Source organism: Genypterus blacodes, unplaced genomic scaffold, assembly GCF_046128005.1.
Source record: "Genypterus blacodes isolate CSIRO-AG114 ecotype Tasmania unplaced genomic scaffold, CSIRO-AGI_Gbla_v1 ptg000214l_1, whole genome shotgun sequence".
NCBI classification, from domain to species: domain Eukaryota; kingdom Metazoa; phylum Chordata; class Actinopteri; order Ophidiiformes; family Ophidiidae; genus Genypterus; species Genypterus blacodes.
Window position 1 is genome coordinate 819,096 of NW_027467013.1, and position 20,331 is coordinate 839,426.

General features: G+C 43.5%; 1 protein-coding gene across 1 annotated transcript in view; it reads left to right on the forward strand.

Moving 5' to 3' along the window:
- The window catches only part of hs6st3b (heparan sulfate 6-O-sulfotransferase 3b), a 48,465-nt gene extending 29,123 nt beyond the window's left edge, over window positions 1-19,342 (forward strand). Inside the window, exon 2 of the mRNA XM_076170041.1 lies at window positions 18,586-19,342. Coding sequence (XP_076026156.1) covers window positions 18,586-19,342 — 757 coding nt within the window. The remainder of the gene's footprint in view (window positions 1-18,585) is intronic.
- The last annotated feature ends 989 nt before the right edge of the window (window positions 19,343-20,331 follow it).

Here is a 20,331-nt window from a genome sequence, read left to right on the forward strand (position 1 = left end):
ATTGCATTTCATAGCTTTTAGCTGTGCGGTTGTGCAGATTCAAGACACTTGAAGCATTTGAATATTTAAAAAAAAAAATCTATTTCAGGGTATAAATAGTTAACTGCATGTAGGAGGAGGATGAAGATGAGGAGCGAGGAGATGGATTAGCCGGATGCTCAGCTACACCAAAATAACATGTCATCGTAGATCAGAGCGGCGGCTGGCAGGGACCTCACATCCTCCCAGAGAACGCAGTGGTGCACAGTATCAGTAATAATTGGCTGAGGAGCGCAGATGCTGGATGACAGGGTGGGCTGAGGTGAACAGGGACAAACACAGTAATAAGTCAACGCTTTTATTCCTGTCTCATCAATCCCCTAACTCCAGGCCTGTGGAGTCAGTTTGTACAAAGACTCAAAGTGATGTCAACTTCTCATTTGTAATGCTCAACAATGGGAATAAATCCTGACTGGGAGCTGAGCACAACATGGAGTGGCACATTACATCTGTCATCTCTTTGTTGAATATCTTTGCCGCAGCTTTATTGTCATCTTTGATATATCATTATAACAGCGGGGAAAGTGCTGTGGTATAGTCATTCTAATAGCGAGGTCAAAGCTCAGGGTCGCCCGGCAGTATGATCCCTCTCAGAGCAACTCTCTGGCTCGCTCAAGGGTGCCGTAGCATTGACGGTGGCCTATTTAGAGGTAATGGCCACCTCGCAGCAAGGCTGTCGGCTCGACTGCAGGGCGTCTCACCGGTTGACATTCAACCAGCGTATGTGTCAGCGGTCAGCCTTGTTACCTCCAGGCCAAACTAGAGGGAGTTCATTAAACCGGCCTCTTATACATAGGACATCACAGAACAAACGCCCCCGAAGTACCTTAGGAGTAAACGATCCTGGAAGGTTGTTTCGCCCCGTTTGCACCGTCGCACACATAGGTGGAGATACTGTATCAATGACAGTGAGAAAAGAAGGGAGAAAAGATGTATTTACAGAGGCATCAACTACGCTTTACATCAATCACAGCTCGGCGCTCGGAGGAGAGAACAATCTTCAATCCGACGCGATGAGCCTAAATAATTGAAACAGTAGTTATTTGTCTCAATCTGGCCTCATTTTTATAAATTCAGCTTTGGCAAATGTGCTGACACTGATAGCACACGTCTCTTGTTAAATGGCAAGCATGGCAGAGCTAAATCTGTAACATCAATAATACAGCAAGAAACAGGTCTTTAAGTCTTATTGGAATCATTACCTGTGATATGTGGATGTAATGAAAAATCTGCCTTCAAGGTCGCTGCCTCATTCTCATTGTGCTGTAATCTATTTAGATGTGCTTACTTACATTTTTCTAAAAGTTTTAATGTCAATTCTAGATAATTAATTTGTTTGTGTTCTTTCTGCATGGCCTCCAGAAGTGTAGGCAATGCATTCACACGGTACAATACTGGCAGGCACTGTGGGGGCAGTGCGAAGAAGAAGAGGATGAAGACGTGACAGGCAGACATCAACAATGACAGTGGAACATTTTCAAGTTGTGCAATATTGGAAATTCTTTAGGAGGATCTTCGTCAGGAATGATTTGGCTCTGATCTGCCCCCTCAGTGATCCTTCAGCTATACGCAATACATACAGTAGGTTACAAGGCTCAAGGTTACACTGAAAATCCGGAACCAATTTTGATGTATTTTGATGGAAGGGTGGGACAGGTAGAACTCGGTAAATCTGTTCTGAAGGAAGGGAGAGAAATCTGTTCAAATGTGCAGATGGATCATTTTTCAACCTTTCTGTCAATTACTGTCTTAGGAAATATACCAGAATGTCTCAGAACTGAACCCCAAGCCAACTCTGATCCGAGTCTGGGTGAATTTTCTGATATAGTCAAGATGGGAAAATGCAGAGGAGGAATTTCACCACAGAAGCTATAGATCAATTAAACTATCAAATTAGCTCAAGGCAAATGCAAGGCTTGTTCACGCTTGGTGGAGGTATTCTCAAAAACAGGGCGGTCGAGGTTTTCAAGCTGTTGCTGCGACTGTGGGGGCTTTTGTTGTCATGACAGCAGAGAATGGGCACAAAAAGCTTAAGAAGGTGATCAATACATCTCCACTCTGCCTACAATGTTGTGATCTCGGTATCAATTAGGTCGATTAACTAACCTTGTGATCAGAGCAGAATAATTTCCCTTGATCCAAAATTACTCAGACGAACGTATGAATCCACAGCCTGGCGCACACAATCTGCATTTAATCATGCAAATGGTAATGTGTTCTGTCTTTGGCAACAGTGTGAGAGGAGACTGGGCTTAATTGCTCCAGAGCGATTAATTACTCTGATTTACTCTCAATTGACCATGAACACCCTTATTAAAGGAGATATGTGTTAATTATGGCTTTTGCGTGGACATGCCTCCAATGGGCTTTTTCCTGTGTTTGTTGCAGTAGGCATTTCCCCTGGAATTAACTCTTAATAACGCCCGAGATCTTCATGATAATGACTAAAGCCGACATTTGCACGCATTGATTTCAGGGTCTTGGTTTCGAGCGGAGGCAGGAAAACAGACGGAGGAGGAAGAGTCTAATGTCCTGCTACAGTTTCTGAGAATCGATACAACGCTATTCACAAAACACAGATACTGTAGGTGGCACCGTTAATTGCATTGTGGGAATACCATCTTGGAGTTGTCAAGCTGCATGACGGAAAGCAAGATTTAGGTTATGATAGCAGCAAAAAAAACAATACCTGAGATCCACACATTACAGGTAACTAGTAATTCTGTATTACTATATATCATTAAACCTCCCCACATTAGTGTGAGCAGCAATGTATATTCAACAGCCTGAAACTGTTCTTTTCATTTCTAATCATGCCTTCTCTCCACTATGAATGAAACAAGTCTGGCTGAAGGGGATTAGACTCATTAAAGATGCAGAAACGCCTGTCAGCTCGACTATTTTTCACTTGCACTAAGGTCCTGGACACTCACATTACATGTTACCCAGGTGACCGGGGAGAAAAAGAGCCTCATTAGGCCTTAATAAGTGCAGAAGTCTTTTACCTGTCTGCTGTTGGGAATTTGACAGGGGGCAGGCTGTAAGTTGGCGTGGAGTTATGGTCCATTGAAGCATGGTACAGTCTGCCTGATGGAGTCAATGGAGCAAACAGGAGCTTTGAGTCTCGCAGCAATCAGTCTGACACGGCATATCAAAGCCCGTATGAATAATTGTGAGACATGGATGAAATCCTGACAAATGAGCTGTCTCGCAGAATGACCGAACGCTGCTGGACAATGGAACAAAGCAGCTACCAAAGGAGTGTGTCTCTGGTCAAAACGAGACTTCTCTGGTTTACACACAGGCGAGCCGTGTACAAGAGGTGATAGTCAAGTGTGTCAACAAAGTGTTATTCCGCGCCGACTTCACTGTTGCTAATTTGTAAAGTGAACATGTTGAATATTTCATTAGATAACACAGAGTTGTTTCCTCTAGAAAACAACTTGTTCAGCACTTTGCACACTGCAGTGATCCACCAGGCTTAATGGTGCGATGATCACTGTGGAGATTTAGCATTATGGGGATTCGCGCCTCCTTTTTTCCCACCTGTCTATCTGTCTGTCTGTCCTTCTGTCTCTCTTTTTGCCGGCGTGATGTCTCAGAAATGTATCAAAATGACTGTTTCTGATTAAATTATGTAGGTTTGAGGCTGTTTCTGTACTCTCTCTCTCAGAACAGACAACACCAGAGACATTTCTATATATTTCTTTAAATGAAAGAACAGAGGCAGTGTTACGATTCTCTGCACCTCCGTGTTCGGGTTGTTTCTTCCTAGCAGAACTCGAACGCACTGAACTATATAACACTTTACCATCTGGTCTATGAGCACTCAATCATAAGTTTGGAAACGTGAAACTACCATCAAAGTGTAAGACGTGTGTGAGACGCAGAGTCAGCAGTATTGGTTGGTTTTGCTGTAAGAGTTGTTGTAGATCAAGGATAAGAAGGAAGAATCTGCATGATCTTTACACACATGACTCCCAAGGCACTGTCTGATTTTTATTGTTATGCATTGGTGGAGGTATGCATTCTCTGAGTCTCACACACACACACACACACACACACAGACACGCACTGCAGCTGCCTTGATCCCCTTCACTGTCAGCCATGTGCGGAAAGTCTGTCACTGTTTCTGAATAATTCATTCCCCTCTCTTCCAGGTCCAAATATGTGCGTGTTGTTTGATTAACCCGCTGATCTGACGAGCTGAGCAGGAATTCTCTGCCTGCTGCCTGTAATATTCAGGCCTCAGGATGCTGCTCGCTGCACCATGGGAGCCTCAGCTTGCACTTCCTGCTCACAGGAAAAGAGCTCAGGGGGCAACTGGGCACGCTGCCCTCTCTCACTAACCACAATCTAATAGATGTTCTTTCAACAAAGCATTTCGTCCCTTTCAAGAATTACTATTTTGATACTTTCGCATTATTTAAGCTTATTTATGGAATCTGTCATTTTGGAAACATTTTTTTTCTGTCAACTATAATGAAAGTGAAATTTACAAGAGGATCTTATACAGGGAATTGTATTGTTCTCTCAGCTCATTAACATTATGATGGTAGGGCCCAAAAACCCAATATATTCACATAGAAATGAACATTATACTAACCTTTTATGGTTATAATAACATAATACCCGTGAGATGCTCTTTGGGAGCCACAGACTGACTCGTTTTGTCCAGCTGGGTTCTTTGAAATGGAGCAGTCTGAACGTTGTTTCCTGACTGCCAAAGGACGACATGACGGGACTTGCTTCAAAGATGTTGTTATGACAGCACCAGGAAGATGCACACATTAAAAACTTTTTTACCGTAACGAAAAGGAGCAAACCTCTCTCTGGACACAGATTGCAGACGCTTAAACTGTTTTCCAGTTACTGAATGGCTTTGTCAGTAATCATTTAGTGGCCTACCTGGCAGGAGAGGAATTGCGCTATTAAATATGTTGCAAAGAGTAATTGTATTTTAAAAAGGCTCGGCCATGTGCGGTAATTACTGATGAAGTTATATCGCCCTTATCTGTTGTGGTAAGTTAAAGCATTCTGTTTGGCTGCTATCTATCCATCTATCTATCTATCTATCTATCTATCTATCTATCTATCTATCTATCTATCTATCTATCTATCCATCCATAAACACACACACACACATATGCACACACACTCATGCATGTAGTCCCACTCCCCGCCGGTCCCTCAGCATCTCAGCAGGGCAGTGATTAGCCGCGGTTCAGATCTCTTTAGTGCTGCCTTGATGCTCTGCGCCAAACAAGAGACAAAGAAATAAAAGAGCTGGAGAAAGTTGGATAATCAGCTCTCATCGACACGATTCTCCCTCAGCCTCAGTAACATTTATTAGACTCTCGCCTCTTCAAACTGTAAAACCTCAAGCTTCCCTCGGCTGCGTGTTTTTGTGGAGATCTGGACACTAACTACCACAACCGGACGCTGCAAGACAGCCGAACATAACGGCCCAGTTTAATAAGTGGGAGAATATGCAAATGTTCATTGTGGGATAACGAGGGACAATCAAGCAAGAGGAGAACCGGTTCAGTGTTCGGCCTCTTAATGCCGGGGAATTTTCCACATCAATGTTCTTGCAATCTGCTCTGCATGGCCCACAGCTAAACAGAGGAATCTGTCCATTAGGAATGTGCTTTAAAGGAAATTAAAACTTTTCAGCTTCCTTATTGAACCCACGATACTGTATAATTAGAAATTACACATTTTATTGATTATAGCATTATGTTATTTGTGAGGGATATTTATTTCCCAAAAGTAGCTAATACACTCTCTCACTCACTCTAAGTCTGAAGTTGATGGCCTGTGGAGTTGAGAGTCTTGCTGTAGACCTTCCATCCGTCTCATCAAGTTAAGATGTCATATTCCACAATAACAAACAATAAAAAGGTTTCAGATTGATGAAGTCGTCAACGGATGAAATATACAATGTGGAGTTATACGAGTTATACTCTGAAATATATGAGGCTCGCTGTCCGCGTTTGAAGTACGTCGGCAGTTGATGTGCGCACGTAAACTGCACGTCAAGTTGATTAATAGAAAACATTTATGTCCTCCGCCAAGTTTTCTCTGAGATCGTCGGCCTGATTGAGCAAAGAATTCCAAACCGATTATAAAACTGTTATTTAATTGATCGTTTTTGTTTCTTCAACAGTAATACACCAACATCAAGGAAAATCAGTCGTATTTGTATGAAAAATGTGCTTAGAATTGTTCGATCCCGAAGAAGGTATGAGCTCCATGAGTGCCTTTCTAGTTTCTTATTAAATTCAAACGAAGTCTAAGCCTATTATTTTATTATTCTTTATTATATTCCATCATACAGTCCGTATTCAATCCAAAATCCACTGGGCCGGTGCCTCCAGGATGCAAACGGCAGCAGAGCAGATCCTGGTTCAGTAGAGCAGAGCACAAACTGCGAGCTCTAAGTGAGCAGGATCATTAGATAGAGTTTGTGTTGCCGTGCCTGGGGAAAGTTGCTGATATCATCAATAATGCCAGCGCTCATAATGAGATTGCTACCTCAGCATATATTGTAAACACTAATGGTAATGATGCTAGTGGTTGTAGTGGTAAAGATTCCACCGCTGCTGGTATCCAGGATAAAAAAACAAGATGAATTTTGCATGGTATTTGTCACGTTAAAGGAGAACTATCTCAAGTTCTCAGGGCCTCAGCGTGTGTGTTATGCGATGTGACACACACCAAGGTTTCCAGTGCCAGTCTGTGTACTTACATTCTCTCCAGCGGTGGTATGATTAATTCACAGACCCCGTGAACACACACGCCCCGTCTCCTCCTCTTCTGTCCCTCGCACAGATCTTTGAACGAGAAAGATTAAAAGGACGACGTAATTAGACAGGAGGATTTTTCACTATCAAGGTAATTAACGTTGCGCCTGTCACATTATAATATCCAATTGTTCTCAAATTATACAAGATCAATCAGCACAATGGAGAATTCCCAGTGTAAAGTGACAGATTTCTGTCCGTCCTCACCTGCCCGTTTGCAGGCGCTTGTATCAACATGGTGCCTTTACATGCACTTACATTGTAGAAAATAGACTTGTATATGTGCATTCAGCAACACTGTGTAATTTGGTGGCAGGATACTGATTTTCCTATTGTTGTTGTGTCGTTATGGAGCAGCGTCAGAGACGTCTAGCTGGCACTTTGTTCCTCGCTGCTTGACAAACAGAGGAGTTCCGGCAGCCTCTGTCCCAGGAGCTGAAATGAGATGACAGATCTCATTAAAGATACACAGCATTTAGATTTTCCCGAAGATGGGACCACGAGTCCCTGAGCCGCATCCTTAGCTGATTCCTCAGGAGACGCATTCATCCATTGCGGGGTGTACAGCTTGTAATTTAGGCCTTGCCTCTAGTAAAGACCCCCACACACACACACACACACACACACACACTTTTATATGCTGCTGCTCATTGCAGCAAGGTTACATTTGGTGTTGGTGAGTGTGGAGGCTTTGTGTCAGGCTGCAGGGGGCTTGAATGTGGCAGTGTAAAGGCTCTGAGGCCCATTGTGACCTGGCTCACAGCTTGTTTCATGTATGAAAGAATTATGTGCTGATTTCACCCCTGAAGATATTTTATTCTTTTAAAAGATTCCAAGATTCCAAGCAACAACATATTCTACCTCAACTGCTTCCCGTCATTAAGTGGCTTCTTCTCAGTGCAGGTAGACTGTGAGCCTGCATACAAACCAAAGATCCTTCGATTTTGGTGTCAGCGATGCTTTTGTTTTAAAATAAAGCCGTTAATTTTTGACATATTGTCCCTTCAGCCTCGTTTATGCAGTGGAGAGGAAACGATGTCGTATTTGTATTTTGAAGGGCAGTTTTTCTTCTTGTTGTTATCTGACTCTGCTGGTACAGGCACTCTGTATGCGCACCGTGTCATGTGCTGGCAATGCCAGCTTCCTGACAAGTAAATGAAAGGTCCCGTCGTTCTTCTTGTTTCTTCCCAGGTGACACCCACTGTCCCCATTCCGTCACCATCACAAAGCTGAACAAGATGCAGAGAACCTCAAAAATGGTCCATTATGGGCTGCCAGAGGGAGCGCAGGCACCATTAAGGAATGGTTTCGGTTACAAATAATGCATGTCTCCAGTCTCATTCTGATCTTGTCTGAGAGGAACAGGACAGCACGGAGATGTACAGATGCACCGCAGAGACCTTGCATGCTGAATAACGCCCTCGCTCTCACAGACCAAGGACATCTCCCCACCAGAGATATGGAGAGGCGGAGAGAGGATTCAGGAGAGAGCTCGCTCTATAATTCCACTTCAGAGCCACTGAACAACCCCACGAACAATGAAAACAATCCTACAGTATTGATGTTCAGAGCACACCACTTCTGCGTCCTCCATTTGTCATCGCATATTGTGCTCGCCTATATTGCTCTGTTTTGGAAGTGGAGGGTATGTTATGTTACAGTTCATAAAGTGGACAGAAAGAAGAGTCATTAGTCTCAATCACCTCAACGCCGGTAATATTTATGTCACTTTTCATGACTGCTGAAATTAAAGACTGCAGGGATGAAGGAAGTCATTACTTAGAGTAGTAATTTCTCTTTAAGCATCTTTGCACATGGTGCATGCTACGGAGCTGCCGGGCTTTTTTTTCACAAGGTTAAGCACATTACACTTACTGCAACATCTCTGAAGTGTTCAGACGCACTAATCAAGATGAATTAAGATCCAGCACGTGTTTGCTTCTTGCTTCTTCTTCTCTCAGCCATTATCTTTCAAATTGCAACAGAAAGGCGACAGTGTGTTGATTCCAGCCATTCCGGTTTTATATGTGTGTGACAATCTTAAGATGTAATCTCAAAACTCCAAAGCCTCACTCTTTTACTGTGAAAAGTCATTAAGTTCTGAGGCGTTTATGTCTTTTTAATGAGAGAGCTAAATTGCCTTCATACGCAGTGATTTTTGTGCAAATGAAAGCTTTGCAGACTATGAATGTCAAGTAGACTAGTAGCTAAATGTTCCTTGGCACAGTGTGGGCTATGGGCTGTAGCATTAAGTTTCACACCGATGACCACAGCAAAGCCAAGCACTCCTCTCTTAAGGAGAAACAACAGCAGCATTACAGTTCAAGTCCCAGAAATGAAGGCAATGACAAAATGGGCTTTTTTGATGTTGATGTTTTGCAGACTACAAGCATGGGCCCATTCATAATGATGTCTATGTCTGACGAAGATTTCCGATCTACTCTTTTGGCTGAAACGTGCCGGGCGCAACGATCATTTCCTTTGGATTTGTCTACAAAATGTATTCATTCTGGAACGGCACGCTCAGGCAGGGACTCGGTTGATGGGTCAAACTCTGAGGATCGATTACACTGCTAAGATGCAGCAAAAACATATTTTAAATACTTTAAGTTGATCAGCGCTGTGGACCCAAACTCATTCATCTTGAAACGCAGCATGAAGGTAAATCAATACCACCTGCCATCGCCTTTTTTTGGGGTTATGGTGTTCCATCGCAAACACAAGTAGTGGCCATGCCAGTGCACAAACCATATGAATCAAATAAGGTAACAAGCCGCAGCCGCTGTCCACACTTTTAACACAAAGATCTGCTGAGCGGGCTAATAGTGTCGTGACTCGGGCTACTTCCTCTGAAAATCAAACCCATAATTATCTAATTAAATAAAGCATTATATTGGCTTCAGTCCTTAGAAAGTGGAACTAATTCATGGTAGAATTTGTTACAGGAAAAGGAAGTGATTGAATGAGAAACTGTTATTGATGTCAAGATGTGGCACCAGAGGAATACTAACGCATCAAACAGGATGGGATTGTTCACATTACACATTCATAATGGAGCAGAAAGCCACTTCAGACCGAGTGAATATTGGAATTCACGCTGCGTCCCGCTCAAAAGATTTGTCACGAGAAAAAACTATGTATAATTCAAAACAAAAAAGAACTGTTTATATATATATATTTTTGCAGTGAAGTTACAGTTTCAAAGGCAAAGTGGAGTTATTTACTCGACATTCTCCAACCTCCGAAGATAACAAGCCGCAAGGTCTGACAACATTTGTCCTTGGCACAACTCTGAAACTGATGTGGAAAAAAAACAGATTGTTGCTCCTGGTGGGTAACACAATTCTTTGAAGGTTATTTATTTCTCTCTTAGGAGCCTGTGAATTGAAACTTCCTCCAAGAGCTGTGATGTGAGTGTTCTCTTTGGTCTGCTTCTGCTGTTTCCTGTGTGATGGAGGACACTGTCTGCTAGGTATATCTCATCCTTAAACACACATGCTGTTTGCTGTGGGCACACACTGTTTGAAGGACAGTGTTTTGATTTGGACTTGCATAGGACTTAGTTATACATATAGTAATCAATTACTTAGATGATCACCATTACTTGACTGTTTCCTGTTCACGTTTGTCGGTAAAGCTGAAGGAGGTTATATTTATAGTGCTTCACCCCAGGTAGCACATAGTAAAACTGCACTTTGGAATTTTGCCATTTAATCTCAAGGGTGACACATTTACTGGCAGGTCACAAAGCTCCATAGTGAAGTTCTCCTCTGGTGCTTAGAGAAAGTCCCCCTACAGTAAATGGCGTGTTCTTGCGCAGTTCTACAGGTGGTACTTGGATATTTGGAGTCGTATCACGTTGTCACACCTGCTGGGGAACAGATTTCCCCCTCAGGATTCTACCTCGGCGCTAATGACTCAAGCTATTTGTCCTCTACACCATCTCTGACAGACCGGGCACCTCGGCTCAAAGGCAACATTTCACCATTACCTCGTTTTCAGTCATTGAAGGAAAGTTGGAAACAGAATCCTCAGCAGTTAGATGAAATGTCCTGTAAAGGTGACGTGTTACGCTGCAGTCAGAGATGCATTTAGGAGTTACAGAGGAGTGATGAAGTCATCTCATCATCAGGGACGTTTGCTGATGTTAGTGCCTCAGGCTTTACCCATATCCTGACAAGGCCCTGATACTGACTGATCTGTAGCCAGATATGCAGCTCAGATCATGTATGATAGACAGTAAAGTGGTTTGTCTCATTCAGTAGCTGAATCAGAGTTAAGCTGATCGGCCCCTTCACTGTGTTCATTTACTTGATTGAGTCTAAATTGATTAAATTGCCAATACTGAACATGCCAGATAGGCGAAGATGAGGAGTTACATCAAACCGTTGGACAAAATCAAGATGTATATATGAACTGGAAAGTCTGTAGACTGTGGAAGAAAACACAAACAGTTACAGGCCAAAATATAATGTTTTGCATTACATTAACCAGGTGTACCTAATAAACTCATAATTGACGTGATGATGCTACTTCTCCTCTCTGCACTCAGTAACTGCTTTATATTACACAGTCTCACAGTCGGTACGCTGTTCCTATTAGAGTCCTATTTCCTCAGGAGGAACTTATCTGTGTCTAATATTCCACACTTCCATTGCAGATCTGAACTGTTGCGACAAAGTCAGCCATCCACCCGTGTTGCCGTCCCCTTTCATCAGCCCCTATCATTACTATGATTTACCTGCATGAGGCGCCGCCTTGGAAACAGCCGTGAAACACACGAACGAAGCAGAGAGAACGCTGGTTGTTTTTATCTTGTGCCTGGAGTGAAAGGCAATGAAGAGAGACGACGCACGGCATAGCAAAAAATGGACGAGAGATATAGAGGGAGATTGACGAGTGAAATCAGCAGCGTGATTAATGTGACAACCTTTAAGAAAAGGTTGTGGATCCCGAGGGAACGCTGATGTCTGTGGGACACGGAGGAGAAGCTGAGTGGAGAAAAGGGCAGGAGTCAAGTGAGGTGCAAAATTACAGAAATAGCTTTTCCCCAGGTATAACACTTCTCCCTGTGCACTCTAACCTCATAAGACCGCGTCTGGAAACACTCCACCGTTTCTAGATTCTGCCTCTTGAATGTTGATACTTGCGGGTGAATGTCGATGATAGAATCTCAAGACGATGTTAACATGCCATTATCCTCTGCAACAATCAGAATCGGATCATTTTAACCACAATATCCCAGTATTAAACATTAAACAGTGCATATGTCTGTAAAAAGCCTAAACTAAACTAAATTAGCCATTGACAATATCCATTTTTCTTATTATTTATTGTTGTTTAATTTATATGCATGGACTAACAGCAGAGGGATTTGACTCCAGGTCCGTAGCCATTAGTGCTTTGGTCAAGGGCGATGGCTGCAGCATTAACATGGAGAGAAAGAACCATGCATTAGGGGTGAGCTTCAAACCCAGGACCAGAAATGTGAGTAAGACACATGCATGAAGGGAAGTAATAGGATTCCACAGCTTGCCGCATGTAAATGTCGAGGGTCCACTTATTAAGGGAAAGTGGGTTAGTTTGAGTTTGACCTTTACATGCCTCAACAAAAATCTATTTCCAATCAAAATCTATTTTCATAGTCCCGGTTTGTTACTGAAAATAAGCAGAACATTTACCCTCACTACGGCATTTACATGTTTTGATGAAATAAAATGATTTATAGCCTTAATCTGAGTCTAACCAAAGTGTTAACATGCATTTAAAACATACGGAGTGAAAGTCAGAATAAACATGACAGATTTGTATTCCTTCTGAAGTAGTAAGTAATAAAAATCCTACATTAATTTCTTAGCAGAAGTTTTAAGTTTTCTCTTATTCGGTTCATAACTTTTTGAAGCGATCCTGCTAACAATCAAACAAAACATATATCCAGCAGTCTAACTCCACTGTAGCTGTCCTGGAACCATTATGTTATATCATCTCAAATTGTTCATTCTGTTTCCAGGGCAATAACAGAACACTACTGAATATGAAATAGACAAAAAAGTTTTCGTGTTGGCAATGGACTGAGAGCCTTCAAATGATGGATTTCATCATCATGAGAATAAAAGGACTTGTGTAAGTATAGGGAACATGAATATGCTGCAGGATAGGAGTGAGTAAATGTGATTCCACACCAGCTTGGTAACAAACTCAGATAAGGGGCACACGAGCGCAGCAAAGAGGAGTCTGGAACCTCTGCAAATGTAATCTGCACTCTTTCTCCTCTCCCTTGACCATTCAATAAAGTCCAAAATGCCTCAAGAATGATCTCAGAAACATAAAAAAATATTTCAATTTCTTCCCTAAATCTCCTAGACTGCAGTAAAGTAGTAGAGAGAGAGTCGGCTGTGCTGCTGTGAGGATAAATCAGAGGAGTTGCCGGACAGTAACAAGGCAGATTGAACGATACCTCTTGGGTATCTCACAATTCAAAGGCAGTTGCTTCAGTTCAAACCCTTCTCCCCACACACACACGCACACACACACACAAGCTCACACACTCACATACCTTAACAACATCAGTCAGCTTTGGTGCAGCACTGGGACATGGTCTGTCTTTACTTATTTACCGCTCCACTGTGTTAGCCTTTGCTATGAACAAAGTTCTACTCAGCTCGCACTGTCCATTGTCTTGCTTTTGTTTAGTTTGGCTGACCCACCCTCAAGCGCCTCCAACCATACCCAAATCCCACACACACAGTATTTTCCACAAACAAATTCAGCTCATCCACTTTCCACCGGGTGCCAAAGCTTAAAGTATAACGTCCTTTTTTTAGCAGCCCGCAATCACGTAGCAGCGGTGGGCTGAGATGATGTCATTGAAGCTGATTATGTGCAATTAAAAGTCGCCTGTTGTGCTCAGATTGGTCAAGGATGAAAAGTAGCGCACCGTCTATTGCAGCGTGTTTTATGGGGCATGTTTAATTTTAATAGTCAGAGGGAGAGCTGGCCTGTTTTCTTTTTTGCCGAACACACTTTAAGTAGGCATTCAATATTCTGTTAAGAGGCCTGAGCTTAAAGCTGTAACAAAATAAAAGAACACACTTCTGCACTCAGTAGAAACGGCGGTGTTGTCGGCGTAACCGTGATACCTTTGATTGACGGCACGTAGCTTCTTCAGCCGTCGAGAGTTTGGCCGCGTGACTGCGTTCACACGTGTCGCACAAGCGTGGCCGCAGCTCTTACACCTGCTGCTATTCATCACTTCATCTAATGACACTGAGCAAGCATCCCCGCGCTCCAATCACCCTGAGCTTTAGTTTCCATTCGGATCCATACATTTTCATTCCTCTTCCATCTCCTTTTAATGACCCCTATTTATTTTGTGCTCCGCCGGAGTCATGCGGCTGGTGCTGCTGATTTAGAGATGAGTTTTTCCGGGCTGAGTGAGTTGCAATGTGCCTTCCATCCATTATTGATCCGTGATTAACCAGAGTCCAGAAGGCTTCTCAACTTAAACACACCGAAATGAGTTGGGTGTCTTGGGGAAGGGGGTGTGTTTCTGTCCCCGTGTCACCGTATTAGACTCTGCATTATTGAAGCCGTGCCTTATAAAAGCTGTTTCCTACAGTCATTGCCGTGCTTTTACAATAACAAGCACCTAGATCAGATATTTTGTGCTGCAAGACTCTTTGCTTCTCACAGCCAGAGGTGAGTCCAGCCTGTTCGCTTGCCCCTTCCCCCCTCTTGGAAGCCCATCTATATCACTCGGGGAAAGGCTCCTTGAGACAGCTCTGCAGACCGGTTGATGCTGATGCTTTGTGATGCTCATGGTGCACACAGCTGATCTTTGGGCTGTTGAGTGCACTCAAACAACACTTGCTGCATGTGTTTATGTCCCAGAGACAGTCTAATGAGGATGTATCTGCAGCCAACCAGCTCCAGGAGAAAGCATCAGGATGCAGCTGCTGCCACCGCGGCTGTAATCACAGCTTCTTGCCTGACTCACACTGGGTGACATAGTGGGAGGTGGTATTCCTATGGCTCCTCTGGGACAAATCATCCCCAGATCAACTCAAAATATATCTTTGATAATGTTGTATTTTGCAGAGTCAGGCAATTTTGGCCTTATCTGCCCTCTCCCTCCCATATGTTTTGTATATTTATGTATGGAAACATCGCATACAGCATTTTAACTTCACTACACATCTGTTTGGTTTGACAAAATTGAAGAGGAATTAACAACCCGCATCAATCCAACCAGCCTTGTCTCCTACTAACTGCGTTCACAGCCGACTGGGTGAAGCTTTAAAAGTCAGCAGTAAAATGTTGAACTCACAGGCAACCAGTGGAGAGGAGTGAAGTAAAAAGATCTTGTTTTGTTGAAAGGAAAGCAGCACCAAAGGCGGGATTAAAAAAGTCTTAAATGCACTGCAGAAGTACAAACAAAAGTACTCAATACAAAGTTTGAGAACAAAAGAGTTAGCGAATGTCTAATATTTACACCTAGATTGAGAATTTCTTTAGTATCATAAGTCAATGCACTCAGGGAAGAGTGAGGCAGGAGGCCGCCGTGAGAGAAGATTCAAGTACCTTCCAAGATTAAATATCAGGAAAAAAACGCTGCCCTTCTCCACACCTTCCTTCCCTAGTCACTGCAAATGTCTGCAAATGTGAGTGCCTACACCAATTAATGTTAACCTGCAGTGGCATGCAGTCCAATCAGATTGGTTGTTTGCCAATTAGGTCCCAGGATTCATTTCTGTGTTGTGTTTAGCCACTGTGGCGCTGTTTAAGAACGAAGCCAGACTCAACCGGACTCAACCGGACTCAGCCTGACCTTCCAAGAGGAAAGTGTTTGTATGGATGCAGAGGAGCTAATGGACTGGATTTGTTTTCCACCGGTCACATGGTCTCTCTGGGCTATAGGGAAATATAGGCGCTGACCAGATAATACATGCTTTTAATGGCCATCGTGCAGATTTTACTCGCTGGCATAAACGTATTTCAACACAATAATAACACAATGTGTGGTACCTGAGATACTGTATGTGGAGTGTGTGTAACTTCAATTTAACCACATATTCGATTCTTTATCAAAAATGTTTCCAGTGTGATGTATTTGGCTGAAATGTGGCGCTGAGTGTGTGTAATCTGGTTCGTTAATCTGGACAATCATTGTTAAGTGTCTGTCTGGCCGGTGACTGGCGTTTAACGAGGACACAGTAAACCATGTGGAGCTGCGGTGCTGCGTTCATGGGCTGTTGTGTTTCTAGTGTTTGGAGAGTCCCATTCAATGGCACCGTTTCTGGTTCTGTTTTTGTGCTGAACAGTTTCTCTCTTCCAAAACAACTATGATAAAGCTATAGTGATATGTTGTCTTATGTGGACAGAGTCTTCCTCCAGTCTATGCAAAGGCCTCCTCCTACTTCCATGCCAGGGTGTGAGGCCGCTTTGACATTTGCTGTTGAACTGAAGCGCAGAGCAAAACCTCGGGGCCAACACTCCACTTTACCCACCCAGACTGATCTCCAGGGTTTTTCACCTGATTAAATATTCAGGTGGCACTCACAGGACGTTACATTAGGAGAAGTTTGACTGGTCAAAACCTGTCCGCTCTCTGTTCTCTGTCACAGCACATTTTGACATACCAGTGATTTCCAGCGAAGTGATAAACCTCCTTAGAGGACCTCAACCTTCACTTGAAGGGCAGTTGTAACTTTCTAAGTATGGACTGTCACTCTCAGACAAACTATCAGCCTCAGTGAGACATGAGGATGATTTATGATGTTGCTGCTGAGTGATGAGTAAATACAATATTTATTGGAATTCCCTTGCATTAAAATGCAACGTGATGATATATCCGGATAGGTTATCTGGATAATGACATGATGATGACAGGAACGCAATCTCATTATCTGGATGCTGTCTGCATTGTGATGGGATCTCAGCAGGCACGTCATTAAAGTGCATCCTTCCTCTTCATTCCACTGACAGTCTTCATCCACTAATAACTTTTTGCTGTGGCTTGTGTCTGTCCGCGATCCAGGTGCAACTCTGATTCAAGTAACTTCATGAATGAGAGTGTGTGGACCTTGTGGGCACGACTGTGTCCACATATTGCAGTTACACTCGGCTACTTGTGACAGATGTATGCGGTCAGGCAGATCAGATTGCGGTCTGATCACAAAGTGTTCTGCAAGCATTTACACCTCCCATTAACATTTCATTGCGATATCGCGATAACGTATCAGATGACAAGAGCACTTGTTAATACAAGGTGGAGATGGGACATAACAGACAAGGAAGCAGAGGGGCCCAGATGATGTGCCTGATGTGCTTTGCAGTCGAACCCAGACATGGTTCTAATGGCTATGACTTCATTAAGGAAGGTTTGACCTGCGGCAGAGACTCAAAAACAGAATTTACATTAGTGAAAAATCAAACATTGAGTCTGAATGTACAATGTTTTGGAACCAGTCACATTCAAATACTTCAAAAATTGTGACTTTGAGCCCTAGTTTCTCCTTTAAGAAAGGATCATGTACAGTGTCTGATGTTGACTGCCAGACTGAGCTCAGTACGACCAAATATGTCCAGATGCTCGTTTCAATGTCAGTCCATTAAGGGATAAAAAGCACAACCAGGTACCAAAAGGCTGGGAATGTTCCTGGAATATAATAGTATTGAGCCAAAGCGTGATCAATGCACACTTGAGTACAAAAAATGTCCTCCTCTTGTTACAAAACGTCTGAGAGAACGGGCGCCGGCGGTCGCTCTTTGTTGTCCCGATGTAGAAAACGTTGAATCGCACTTAAGCTCTCTCATTTGTCTTCCATGTTCCACAGCTGTCCTTAGGCATAGAAGGATGGAGCAGATAGTCACTCTCTACTGGAGAGGCAGTGATGTGTTTAAAAAAAGAATCGCTCTCATTTACCAGTTCCTCTCCACCAAAATGCCACTGGAACACATTTTCTCCTGGAAAAAAAAGAAAAACAACCCCCAAACCCTGCTGTTGTTGGTTGACAAATGATGGGAATTTCCATTTCCAAAAGATTTCAACCAAAACAAGTGAGACCTCATTATTTTCAGGGGGTGTGGAGTTTTCTACCATTACGTGTCGCCGAGGACAAGGAGTCAAATTGGCCATAATGAAAAGCCATTAAAGAAATTTCATGCAGCAAACCGGCACTATTTATGTTCAATGACACATTTAATCTGATTATTTTGTTGGGATCTGTATATCTGTTCCTGTCTTCTTTCTCTGCTACATCCTTTTGTTTATATTTTGATATTGCCTGCTGACTCTTAATGTGTTTGCAATTGAGGTTTAGCATTTTGCCTGAAACCGTAATGAACTGTACTATGTTGGTGATGGAGGTGTTGCAGTGGTCCCCAGGAGCCGGAGCCGCTAGGATGGCAGCGGCTAATGGACCCTAATAAGCCCATAAACAATTCTGGAACAGGCGACGCTCTCATGGTTAAGCGGGTTCTTGGTCTCCGTTGTCAGTGATTCATAAAACAGTAACATTTTAAGCAAAGCTCCTCGCTCCATTCACACACAGTTCCATTTTCAAGGGCAATATAGAGAAAAAGGGGAAAATCTCGTTAGTGAAACTTTCGGTTTTCCAATTAGCACTCAACCTTGAAGTGTGATACACAGACAAAAAGTCGCCATCTGTCAGCACAATGCCGTCCGGCCCCTCTGTTACTGAAGTGCTCACTGCTCTCTGTGTGTTTCCTCTGGCTGCAGGAACTTCTACTACATCACCATGCTGCGCGACCCCGTCTCCCGCTACCTGAGTGAGTGGAAGCATGTGCAGCGCGGAGCCACGTGGAAGACCTCCCTCCATATGTGTGATGGACGCTCGCCCACCCAGGACGAGCTGCCCACCTGCTACAGCGGGGACGATTGGTCCGGTGTCACCCTGACAGAGTTCATGAACTGCCCGTCCAACCTGGCCAACAACCGGCAAGTCCGTATGTTGTCCGACCTGAGCCTGGTGGGCTGCTACAACCTGTCCTCTATGAACGAGAGCCAGCGCAACCACATCCTCTTGAGCAGTGCCATGACCAACTTAAAGAACATGGCCTTCTACGGCTTGACAGAGTTCCAACGCAAGACGCAGTACCTGTTTGAGCGGACGTTCAGCCTGCGCTTCATCGCTGCTTTCACACAGATCAACAGCACCAGAGCTGCCAACGTGGACCTGAACGAGCCGGTGCGCAAACGCATCGAGGAGCTCAACTTCCTGGACGTGCAGTTGTACGAGTACGCCAAGGATCTGTTCCTCCAGCGGTTCCAGTTCACCCGACAGCGGGAGCACCAGGAGGTGCGCTTAAAGAGGCGAGAGGAGAGGCGTTGGCTCCGGGAGCAAAGGGATCAGGGCGGGTACTGGTCTCCTAAACACAGGGCGGGTGGGAAACGAGATGGGAGAGGGGAGGAGGGAGCGGAGAAAGAGTTCCCCACCACCACTGAGGACTACACCAGCCAGGTAGTTCGCTGGTGAGGGTGTGATGGTGAAGAGAGAGAGAGAGAGGGAGAGAGAGAGTAGTTTCACCAAGTACTCCTAGATATCTTCTCTCCCTCCCTTTCTCTCGCCCTCTCTCTTCCTCTCTCCTCCATTTATCTGTCTACTGCATCTATGTGTTCCTCCGCTTCCGTGTGATCCCTGTGCTCTTGTTTGTGACCATAGAAACCTGCCAAGTCTGTGAATCTCACAGCAGCTCTGCCTTGGAGTTCTCTTTGCTGTCTTAAATCTTTAAATGGATGGTTTTTATATTTTCCTTTACTGGCTGTTTATATTTTTCCCCCTACAATTCATTTGTTTCTGCCTTGGTCATTTCTCATGTGTTAAGTATTCAGAGACAGAGTTTAGTAAAGTGAAAGAAGAAACAAGCTAAAGAAGATGACCTTGGCGGCAAAACAGTGAATATCAGCCATAGTTTATGATGATGGTGATGATGAAGATGGACTGAAATCAATGATGGTTGCATGCCACAAGTCCACGTTATGCTTACAATTGGGGACAAAGGAGGGCGACTTCCAAAAAAATATATATACCAAAGTTAGGAAAACGAGTGACGCCTTTTATTTTCCCAACGTCACCCTCTGTGTGTGTGTGAGACTCACACTGTATGCATGCAGCACATGTTCTGTTCCCTTAGTAGACTGTACCTCTGATGCTGATGTATCATTTGTTGTGCAATACATCATTTTCTTGAGTGCAATATCTTACAAACTGTGACACTTCTCCCCAAAGATGACAGAACACGTTTTGCAAACTTTCAAGCTTTTCAAAACTTGCAGCAAATTCACATTCAGCCCCGCCTTTGTGCACAAATCCAAGCAGAGAAACACAAACAACATTTGAGCCGCACAATGCACAAAGAAATAGAAAATTCTGGGTTGAACAGAATGTTATTACATTAAAAGAAAACTGCAAAATAGATCAAAATTATGCTGTGACAAGACGATCAGACAGTATTTTGTCAGTAA